Consider the following 12,199-nt stretch of genomic DNA (forward strand, 5'->3'; position numbering starts at 1 on the left):
CAAGCTTTCAGTAAAATACAAGAAAAATCCAATTTATCTATTTATGACTTAAATGTCACTAAGTCAGTTTTTTTCAAACACCCACAGAACGTATTCTATTTTAAACTATCACAACTTAAGAAAACTTTTTAATTTTCTTAACACTTAGAGTTCATACGTGAACAATTACATATTACACATTAATCTCATTTGTTTTCAAATTAAAAATTCATATTATTCCTTTTCTTTAATGAAGAGGGAAAATAACGATAAAAGCAGTCCGCGAGGTGCGACCAAAACGTGCTTCAACGTACACTTTCCCGACTCTCTCTTTCTAAAATAACGCAAAAAACGGAAAAGGAATCGTTTGTAATTATTTAATAATTAAATTATTCGATAATTCTCATCTGTTGCAGAAATATTTCCGTGTTAACTGAACCGGAATAGACATGGAAATATTTTGTTATTTTAACGACTGAGGCATTTTTAAGGAATTAAAATCCTGTTCTGCTCCTCTGGGTTCTTCTTACCTTAGTTTTCTTCCAATAAAGTGAAAACCCCAAATCGAATCCAAATTCTGTAATGAACAAAAAACCTTTCCAAACTACGAAATTGCAATTAAATAATAATGAGGTTACTGTCTTAATAATTAATATTACTTTTCCTACTTTCTTCTTTAAATAATCTTGATAATGGAGAGAAGAGTTTACCTATGCATTTTATAAAATAAAATCATTATTAGAAATAAATAAATATAAGCATCTTCAAGCTTGTTGACTGTTGCTAGTTTCGGTTCAGCAGACAATTCAAGAGAAAAAGCTCCTTAAAAAATTATTTATTATCTTATTAATATTTATTGTTTCGTTTTTTTTTACTCAACTACATCAAAAAACGCAAACTATTTTGATTTAGATTTGGTTATAAGGCTTGCTAATATGTACTCAAATAAATTAATTTCTTTTATATTATTAATTAAGTCACCACTTGAGGTTAGACCAGCGGCGTATTGAACGTCCTGGGTTCGAATCCCGCTCGTGACGTTAACATTTTCATTTCAAGCAATACCTTACATAAAAAGATTATTTAATTGAAAGAAGTAATTTGGTCAATCAGGCCACGAAATATAATGAATTATTAATTAAGTTGAAACATTCCTTCAAAAATAAAAATAAAATATTTTTATGTGTGGTGATTAGTGACCGTTAGTCGATGATTATTCAGAAATCGTGAGATGCGGTTTAGGTTTCAGAAAAACATTTTCTTTTTCGTGCCAACGTTTCCATCTTTATTGAAATCATCTTCAGGGCAATCTCATCACGACACGCAAGAATGGCACACTTACGCAGAAAACAAACACTTTGAGCCCTGAAGATGATCTCAATAAAGATCGAAACGTTGGCATGATAGAGAAAATGTTTTTCTGAAACTTACATCAGACCAGACAGCATCTCACGATTTCTGAATAAATATTTTTATGTTTTCTCATGAACTGACAACCATGTTATTTCTCAATTTAAAAAATTGATAAATTTGTTATTTTGTCATTGTGATTTTATTTTATTTGCTTCAGCAGATCTTTTTGAGATTTTAAGTTTTTCCTTTTGTACCTGCTCTAGAAAGGATAATCTAAATGATTTACAATAAAAAAAAAGGCCGTAGAGATTATTTTAAGTGTCAACCACCGCTGGGCAAAATAAGAAGACGAGATTCAAAAGCGAAGTGACATTTAGTTTGACAATTGGCTGTTCTTGAACTTTCCTGTCGGGTCCATTTTGACAATCCCATTGCAAAAGTCGCATCGTCATGCCCAAAATCCATTAGTCTCGCGTCTCCTCGAATAAATCGCAAACCTCGGAAGAGAGGAAGGAGGAGGTCACTAACTCGCATCGTGTGTATTTTCGGATTTTGAATCTCTTTAAGTTTGTGTTGGTCGGCTTAAAAAAGCTTGATGGAAGTGGACGGCTGCGGTGTCTTTGTACTTTCATCTAAGCGACGGGCTCCGGGCAAAAATAGGTTTTGCTGTTCTGATTCATCCTTAAAAGATCCACAAGCTCAGCAACGAACACATTATTGTCCACTCTATTTAGATGAAAATATAGACCTGGTTCAGAGATTCAAATTTAGTAGCTAATCAACAATTGAAACTTATGCAGTTACAATGTGAAATATCCCCCAATCCATGGTTCGCACAAATTAATCGGCACTACGTTATGCAGACTTAGCTTCAGTCATAACAGATTACAATCCCACACGTACAAAATCGAAATGACACCTAAAGTTCCGATGGCACGTCTGTCGTCGATCCTGATCATGTCTTCTTAGCATGTCCTACTTTTAAAAAGAGTTAATTGTACGAAGAAATGGTGAAACAAAGGGTACCGTTGCCCACAAAATGTCGAAATATTAACGAAAACGTCAAATTTACAATTACTACAGGCAATTCTAAACATGGCTTATAATCGTATATATTTATACCTCCGATATAAAAGAAAAATTAATTAAATAATTACTTTAAAAGAATAATTGTATATAAGCATTATACTTTTAACATGTTACAAAAGTCAATACAAATATAACAAAACTCAAATTTTTCTACAATGAAAATATAAAATCGGTAGATACTGAGTGTATATTTATTATCCACAGATATACTTTCACTCTTTAATAATATTAGAAAAAAATTGAAACTCAAATTTTTTTCAATGAAAATATAAAATCAGTACATACTGAGAGCATATTTATAATTTTTAGATATACTTTTACTCTTTAATGCTGTTACAAAAAAAAATTTGAAACTCAAATTTTTTTCAATGAAAATATAAAATCGGTAGTGAGTGCATATTTATTATCCACAGATATACATTTACCCTTTAATACTATTACCAAAAAAATTCAAACACTCAAATTTTAGTACAGCGAAAAATGTAAAATCGGTAGACACTGAGAGCATACTTATTATCCACAGATTTACTTTCACCCTTTAATACTATTAGAAAAAAAATTGAAACTCAAATTTTTTTCAATGAAAATATAAAATCAGTACACACTGAGAGTATATTTATAATCCACACATATACTTTTTCTCTTTAATCGAAAAAAAAAAATTCAACTTTTTCTTTTAAAATGTAACACGACCTCAGTGTCATGCTGTGATGAAATCCTACAAAAAGCACTCTTCAATGAACCTAGTTTCGACGATTTTTTTTTCGACGGTCTATCAAAATTTTAAAACCTCGATATCTGTTTATCATTGTCTTCAATTCTATCAAATTCCACACTCAGAACGCTGGACCAGTTTTCTACAGAATTTTCTCGACGGATGATTTTGAAGAAAACCGTCTTTATGACCTTCTGGCAAGTGGTCAATGCGGCGAGCTATCACTCTGGCAGTCGTCTTCTCCTCGGCCAAATCGGATCCGAACTGGTAAACAACGGCAAAAAGTACCCAGCGCATGCATAATTAACCGTCAAGTCAGAAATACGGCTGATAGGTAGTGGTGTAATTTCTCAGAGCTGACATCCTGACCTATGTTTATTTTGGACTCCATTCAGACATGCAAAAATTTCCTATACCACCTTCATTTTAGTTTCATTCCATTAAAAAAAACCACATTGTAATAACTAGTAGTTCAAATATCTATTTATTTTTTATATGCATTCATTACTGCTGCATATGACCATTTTTGTTGTTGATATCAAATAAAGCTTTTTAATTGTATTAGTCCATCCACTGAAAAGAACAGCTTTGCTTTTCATAAATAACTGCCAACAGAATTTTTAACTCGACTAAAAATGAAGGTTTTTCTTATTCCCAACGACGAAAAACACTTCAGTAATTTTATTTGATATGTTTTGTATAAATTGCTTTATAAATCTAAAAGTACAGGAATCAAAAGTCCAAAAGTAGTTAATCCAATAAATCGCTTTATTATTAGAGGATAATCTTAACATTATGGAAAATTTTGCTGGGGATAAACAGTAGTTGAGAGTTTAAGGCAGACCCAATGCCCAGATAATTTTTGAGTTTCAAAAGAACCTAAATTACGGCCAGTTTTCAATTTATCATAAATAATTAACGTAGGAACTTATGTTGAAAGTTTTTCCAATCTAGAGCTGTAAATCATATTGTAGGGGACCAAATAAAGGGACAACAGTCACGAATAGGTCTAACTAATTGGCAAAAATGTAATTTAAGGTAGAAAATACCAAAATTTTTCTAGTGACGATAAATAAAAAAATATTTTATTAGCCTAGCCTTTAATAATTTCAGGATGACTGTTGAAACATAAGCGAAAGTTTTAAAAAATGCTAAGAAGCTACTGTAGAAGAAGTATTGTCATAAATGTTATAGATAAATTAAACATAATTGAATATTGGTCATGTAGGATTATTAGTATTTTGCATAATATAAGTTTTTAGAACCTAACAGCGTTGTATAGTTGAAAGGAAGGGGAACTAATCGTGATAATTTTTTTGAAAAAAATTTGTCGTTTCTTTTGGAATCTTGGACAGCTCATAATTATGTGTTCCATTGTTTCTCCGCACTCATCGCATATCAGGCTATCTTTTAGTCCTATTTTGCAAAGGTACTTTTACGTAGTGCTGGTCAACGACTTAATTCATAAATATACTTTTTGTACAAGTAACATATTTTTCCACATAAATGCTGACTTACTATGACTTTTATCAGTAATTCTTCTTAACCTACCTGTTATTCCCTGTATTTTTCAGTTATTCGTTCGTATTTTTTTTATTCGCTAACTTGGAATAATAGACCTATTATGTTATAAAGCACTTTCTTCAACAAACACAAGTTATGTCTTTTAATCGTCTAACTTCTTTCGAACAAATATCTATTTTTAAATGAGTTACTTTGACAGATTACTATTTTCACAAAAAAATATATACGAAAAATCGATAATAAATATTTTTGATTACATCCAAATACCTACTGAAATTCAATTGCCTGTATGTTTTATATTATGTTTTTAATTGTTCATCCTCCCGTGTTAAAAAGTCTTTAGTAATTATTTACATTTGGCTCTAATTTTATTTTATAATCATTACTTCGAATAAATTAGTGAATAGATTACTAGAATTCGTGGTCCGATTGATCAAATAACAACTTTCAATTAATTAATCAAGTCAAGGTAGTGGTTGAGATTAAAAAAAAAAAAAAATGGCAAAAAGGAGGGAAAATTCGTAAGGTTGGGTTGAGAAGGGAAGTGTCTGAGTGGATCGAAGTCACGATAGCTGAAGTGGTAGAGCAGCGCGTATTGAGCCGAAGGTCGTGGGTTCGAATCCCGTTCGTGACATTGACTTTTTCATTTCAACCAATACCTTACATAAAGGTTAATCAATTGAAAGAAGTTATTTTTAATCAATCGGTCCACGAAATATAATGGATTTGTTAGTTTATTTTCTCAAATTTAACAAAACAGCACAAAATCAAGAGAAAAAAGGCAAAAGTGAATAAACAATAAAAAATGTACTGTTTTTGATAAATGTACAAAAGAAGCCTTGAGACAAGTTTTCACTAGAAGCCAAATTATAACCACGATGAAATTAAAAGTTTTATTCTTTAGTACTAAATCACTCATTGAATGGAGAAAAAAACAGTAAAACTTGAAAAATGAACATAAAGGAATTTAAATTTATTCAATTATTTGCCGAAATTGGTAGAATTTTTAACGTTATAGCGGAAATGTCAGAAGACATAATTGATTAAATGAACTGATCTTTTTTTGATATTAGTACCATGTATTTAGCCGAAGGTCGTGGGTTCGAATCTCGCTCCTGACACTGACTTTTTTATCTCAACCAATATCTTACATAAAGATTAATTTCTTGAGTAGTATTTAATATTTATTTTTAAAATTCTACATTCTTAAAATATCTTAGCTGGGTTGGTCGTTCTGAGTGATGGTATAGTTTCGCAATAACAGAAAAGTTTGTTTACTCTATTTAATTATATACTCAGGCACACTGAAGGTGGCGAAATGCCGAAACGTATACGAGAAACCAACCTTGTAAGGATAAGCAGACCAAGAAGATCAATATCGATCAAATTTAAAAATTTCAAAGTGAATTTTCCCTCTTCCTTCGTGGTAGGAATGAACGTAGAGCTCCAGTCCCACTAATTCACGTCAAAAGGGATTTAATTGTTTAAAGGATTTTTGAGAAATCAGAATTTAACCAGCCATAAATAGAACAGTCTTTTTACAGTAGATAATTAATGACAAGAGTGTTTATTCATAAAGTGAGTCTGTAATCTTTAAAATGACGTTCAGAGTTTTTCTATAAATATAGGTAAGTCGAAAAAATACGATTTCCACGCCGATAAGACAGTTTCGCAACACGTAACCCTCCCTCAGCCGGTTGATCCATTAATTAGTCGCGATCTCAAGCCATAACTTTTTGGACTGAGTCCACTTCGACTTATCTGTCCTAACCGACTCGAAAAATTAATAAACACGCTATATTTATAATAGGACAGTGAGCAGAAGATAATCTGGCCTTCCTCGCTTGTCCTCGTTGCGTTGAAAAAATACCCAAGAGGAAATCTCACCGGTTTCTAAATGAATAAACATCGAGAAAGTTTAACGACTTTATATTTCTTGTTGACATTAATAAAATTAACGAAATCACTAAGTTAAACTATGGAAGATGGGTTCAATTAAAAAACCCGTTAATCGGCCAGAATATCAGACGAAATTGATTACGTGAAAGTAATGCCGTAATAATTAAAAATTAATAAGAAAAATTTTTCAGGCCGTTTATTTTCGATTTGACTGAATCATGTGCCGTTCTGCCCGGTGCCGAAAGAAACGTAAAGAATGCCCAGCACGGTTACCCATGTTCCGCCCACACTCAGTTCCGATTATATAGGTCAAGACATCGAACCGAAATAGACGTAAAGATGCAAAGTTTTGACCAGTCAAACATTTTTCCCCCGCTGTCGGTTTCAATGGAAACGTCAGTCAAAAATGGAACATCTAGGACATCCCAAAACGCCCTTATTATAGGACAAAATAAAGTTTAAAAACTAATAAGCCCCTTGCAAGTGATAGAAAAAAAACAACTTGGCCGAAAGTCTAAAAACAAAAGTATATTACTTTTACAATTTATATAACTTCCGCCACCCTCTCACCAAAAGTAGGGAGTTTACTGAAACCCGCCAACCGGTAGTCATAACGTATAATATTTTTAGATTTTAAGTTTACTTCCTAGGAATATAGGAGGAACGTTTTATCGCTCCTTTTCACAAAAATACGGTAACAGGTTGTGCGAATTGGGAGGGTGCCTAGAATAGAACAGAGCCCGACCTTCGTCACAGTTGAGAGAAAAGCAAGAAAATAGGAAATAAGACAGGAAAACGTACAGGTGTCCGAGTGAGAAGTGAAGAAAGGTAGTGAAAGAGGAATAACGAACATAATGGTGAGAGAGAAAGAGAGAAGGAATGAAAAAGAGAATGAGGGAAAGCTACATACAGAAAAAAGAGAGCGTGTGGATAATTATAATAGCAACAGTTTGAAACAAGTTTGAAATTTTCGTTAGAAGCAATTTGCCATCAATATTAATTTAGGAACGAACATGTTTTGTAAGCTGAAAGCCTACTGATATCAAAAATAAATGTTTAACAATCATCAAAAATCGCAAAAAGGCCAATTGTTTAAAATATGTAAGCTTTATATCTAAAAGATACTTATTATCAATATGGATATTAAAAAAATCAGTTCATTAGCAGATCTATCACAAATTTTTGAATATTCTTAACTTCGAGAGCGAGAACAGGGACAAACAGAGAACAGGGTCGTCTCCGCCTCATCGGGTTTCATATAATTATTTCTTTGGCCAATGCATAAAGTAAGGTCAGGAAAAAAAAAAAACAGGGACAAAAGTAAAAGAACAAAAGAAGCTAGTGTGGTGAGTGTATGAAAAGAAATAAGATAGGAAAGGGAGGGAGAGAAGGTGTTTGTGATAGAGAGAGGAGAGACAGGAAAGGGAGAGAGAGAGAGAGAGAGAGAGTGAGAGAGGGAGGGAGAGAGAGAGGGCGTGAGGGAGAGTGTGTGTGTGTCAGAGAGGAGAGACAAGAAAGGGAGAGAGAGAGAGAGAGTGAGAGAGAGAGAGAGATTGAGAAACAGTAAGAAGCTATAGATGTTCTAAATAAGGATTAGAGGATAAATAGAGAGAGAGAGCGTGTGTATGCGTGAGAGAGAGATGTAGAGGGAGAGAGAGAGAGAGAGAGAGAGAGAGAGAGATGTAGAGTGAGAGAGGGACGGAAGGAGACCAAAAGAAAGATTTTAATCTAAGGGATCAGGAGATAAAGGATTTCATAGATAATGAAGTGTTTGAAGGGTGTGTTGTTAGGACCAAAAGTGTAAGAGAAGAAATTGCGATAAGAACAAAACATTTGTTGAGTAAGGGACGAGTATATAGACAGGTAGGGAGCAAATAAAAAAATAAGGGTTGTTAAAAGAGAAAGAGAGAGATAACATATGCTATTGATATCAATTCTTATTCTTGCTACTGATTTTTGATGTCATTTAGATAATATCTTAAAAATGGAATAAGTAAGCAGAGTTTATTTTACAATATTTTATTCGTAAAGTATTTTATTTGAACACATAAATAAAAGAAGTGTGTAATACTTTGAGGACAATACACACTGAATTGCTGTTGTTCGTCTTTTGATATTCGTTGTCATAACACCAACTGACCTACTAATTCCTGCAAGGGTAACACTGGTAACTCTGGGGCATCGAATTGACAGGGATTCCACATTCGGGCTGGCAGCAGCAGTACTCGATTTTGGGAGCGGGATTTCTGGCCAAAGCATCTTCGACGAGTTCGTTCAAATTCGGCTGTGGTTTGGGCGGTGCCATCGCGTTGGCAGGCGGACAGGATGGCGGGTCGGTCAAGCACTGGGGTCTTCCTCCACACTCCAACCTTTGACATTGGTCTTGCAGGCCGTTGTGCTTGACGCAGTCGCACCCGTGGATAAGGTAGCCTGCTCTAAGCTCGTTGGGCGGAGCTCTGTTCATGTACGTCCCTCCTGCCTGGACGTACTCCAAGCACCGGTTGTTCTCGTAAATGTGGTCTGCGAGGTTTGAAGTCGGTCTTATCTCTTTCACCTGCACGTTCGTTATGAGCGGAACGTAAAACGGTTTGTTGAACTTGGGGTTCAGACGGTTGATGTACCCAGGGTACTCGATGAGAGGGCGGGATCCGGCCGGTTCGCATGAAGTACCTCCTCTGTCTTCCAAGCACGGGGTATCGTCAAGTCTGTCCAATATACACTTTATCTGGTTCAGGTAGTTCATTCGCCTTTCCCCCGTCGCATGACAAATCGCTGCGTTATGTGCCATCTTCCTTCTTTTTCTTTATGAGTTCGTATAAAATTGTGTGTATGTGTGAGTGTATGTGTAATGTGTGTATGTGTTTGTGTTTGTGTGTGTATGTGTATTTTTAGTGTATTTCTTGAACTTGAAAGTGGTGTAACTTGAATTGAACTTGTACTTGAAATTCACCGTGCGTGAATTGTGAAGTGATTAAGATCACATGTTCACCTTCTGTTGTTCTTTTTATTAAAAAAATCAGCTTATTTTTTAAATTATTATTTTTTAATACGTTTTTATAGAAAATATTCTTTGTACGAAAAATTGTGCCCTTCGACCACCGTTAAACAAAGTAAAATATTTAAATATTTGACAGAATAACAATATAAGTCATAGTTTAACTTCATTTTATACGTTGTAACCTACATGCCTATTATACTTCGTACCAAACTGTTTTATCTGGCATTATTATTATTAGAGAATTAAACTAAGTACAAATGCTACACACATAAGATGGGTTGTATATATGGTTGGATGTGTATAAAGTTGTGACATATTTAACAAGCTATTTAAGTTTTTCAGAACTAATACCAACAGAACATAGCAAGTTATAAGTTGTTTAAAAAATATTACATATAAATGGTGAGCAAACAGAAGAAACGCGAAGAAAGAAAATAGCAAAATAGTAACTGGTATCAATCCTAGTATCAGTCACTGACAAAAACCTGACACTCCTTAAAGGTCACCACCTTCAATAAATTTATATATCTATTTCAAAAACATAGTCATTTGGCGTCGGTGGCCGCAACGGTTTAGTGGTTGACACGGCGCTCATCACCGTAAAGTAAAGGTCCCGGGTTCGAATCCAGCGGCCCTGCATTCGAACCCGACATTCAAAAAGAAATGTCCCTTGTTAATGAAAATGTTGAAAAGGTCAAATTGAGACACTGCAACGTCCTTTATCAATTCTTACCTTGATAGAATGGTAGGATTTTTCTCTGTTTAGTAGGACGGAACCACCAATTGAATTGACAGATTTTTGTTAAATATAAATTAACTAACTTGATTCGAAGAATTTTGACCATCGAGGATATCATAGACTATTTTTAATTGCTATGTGACATATGTAAGGCAACAGTGACAGTTCTTACCATTCGAGAATATAATTTGGACAACAGTTATTGGTATTTAAATGAAATATATAACAATAAATTAGTGGTTTTCTCTTTGGGTTTGCGGGTTTCTAGCTGCCTTGATTTCTCACCCTGACACACCGCTGGAGCTGAAAGTCTGACAGACCAAAACGAACTACAGGTTAATCATCTTACTTAATCTTGGAACATTCTTTGGTTTATAGATTGAAAAACAAAGAAAAGGCAATCTTTCTTTTTCTTTTAAATAAGAGCTCGTGAATAGGTATCTCGTTAAAACATTATAAACAAACCTAGCACTGATGGCAGAAGCCGAAATTGGTCTAACAAATAAAAATAAGGATTGGCCAGACTAAAAGACCAAACTACAAGTTTACCACCCGGCAGATATCAAGAGTAAATATCTGAGATTGTCATTTGACAACCATAGCTCTTCATAGTTTGGAAAGGACATCATCAGGAATGAGCCAACTTAGGAGTAGCAGATTGAGAATACATATTCCGAATAACATTGAATTCTTTCATTGGGAGAATACCTGAAAAGGTTCTCCCTCTACAATGAGAAATTATTTCATAGTAGGTTCTGGTAGGTTCTGCTTTTCTACAGTACACAATTTCATACTCTCGTCAAAAAGTCTTTTTCATTTCCTTGACAAAGCGTCTTCGCTCTGAGTTATGCATGACCAAGGGGTTTAAGTATGTGTGGTGGCAGTAAAAGTTCTAGCGCTTTTAGAGAAGCTTTTAGATCTGTTGTTCTGTGGATTCTTTGTTATGCCTGAGGTTCTAATGTTTTCGCAATGGCATATTTCCAAGGCGAGGGATGGTGACAATAAAATGACAAACATACCATTTGACCTCTAAATAATTGATTGATAAGTACGTTTTAACTCTTATTATCGTTGGTTATTTTAAGTTGATTATTCCTACTGCTAAGTGAATTGGTGAATCATCCCATTAGGCTGAATAGAAATTTATTTCCTTTGGTGAAAAAACAAACACATTGGGGAAAGAAATTTATTTCCCTTACTGGAAAAAAAACACTAGGGAAGGACAATTTCCTTTGGTTTGACCAAAGTTATTAATGAATTTGAAATATAGATTTTCCAAGTGTAGTTGAACCTTTCCCAAGTCAAGTGAAACCCTTTACAAATCAAATGTAACCGTTTCCATATGATTTCAAACCCTTTCCAAGTCAAATGTGCCCCTTTCCTTATGAGTTCAAACCTAGACCAAGTCAAATATAACGTTTCCAAATGATGTATGTGGAGTTTAGTGACCGACATTCCAATTCAAATTTAACTTTTCCAAATCAGTTTAAACCCAGTCCAAGTCAAATGTAATCCTTTCCATATCATTTGAAATCCTTTCTAAGTCAAATGTAATCTTCCAAATGAGTCCAAACCCTTTCCAAGTGAAATCTAATCATTTCCATATTATTTGAAACCCTTTCCAAGTCAAAGGTAACCATTTCCATATGGGTTGAAATCTTTTCCAAATCGAATATACCACTTTCCGAATGAGTTGAAAACCAGACCAAATGTACCCCCTTTCGTATGAGTTAACACACTTTCCAAATCATGATTAGCTGAAATAAATCGTCCCACTTTTTTCTTCAACATTAACAGTTCAATCATGACGTTTTCCTCCAACAGGCGTGAAGAGCAGGTCAAATCCCCCCCCCACCAAGGAAAAAAAATACGATCCATCATTTTTGAACTACCAATCTTATGT

General features: G+C 34.1%; 2 protein-coding genes across 8 annotated transcripts in view; one reads left to right on the forward strand and one right to left on the reverse strand.

Annotated features, from left to right (window-relative positions):
• The window catches only part of LOC106669910 (tropomodulin), a 126,897-nt gene that overhangs the window by 46,007 nt on the left and 68,691 nt on the right, over window positions 1-12,199 (forward strand). The gene's annotated exons all lie outside the window — the stretch shown is intronic.
• On the reverse strand, window positions 8,563-9,557 carry LOC112127787. The gene has a single exon (XM_024229236.1). It carries the CDS (start codon window positions 9,345-9,347, stop codon window positions 8,703-8,705), a length of 645 nt encoding a protein of 214 aa, XP_024085004.1. The 5' UTR covers window positions 9,348-9,557; the 3' UTR covers window positions 8,563-8,702.

Source organism: Cimex lectularius, unplaced genomic scaffold (genome assembly GCF_000648675.2).
Source record: "Cimex lectularius strain Harlan isolate CLEC.00 unplaced genomic scaffold, Clec_2.1 scaffold20, whole genome shotgun sequence".
In the NCBI taxonomy this organism is placed as follows: Eukaryota; Metazoa; Arthropoda; class Insecta; order Hemiptera; family Cimicidae; genus Cimex; species Cimex lectularius.

Bases quoted from the DNA above. Each gene is read 5' to 3' on its own strand.
- LOC112127787 (XM_024229236.1), bottom strand. From the start codon at position 9,347: ATGGCACATAACGCAGCGATTTGTCATGCGACGGGGGAAAGGCGAATG.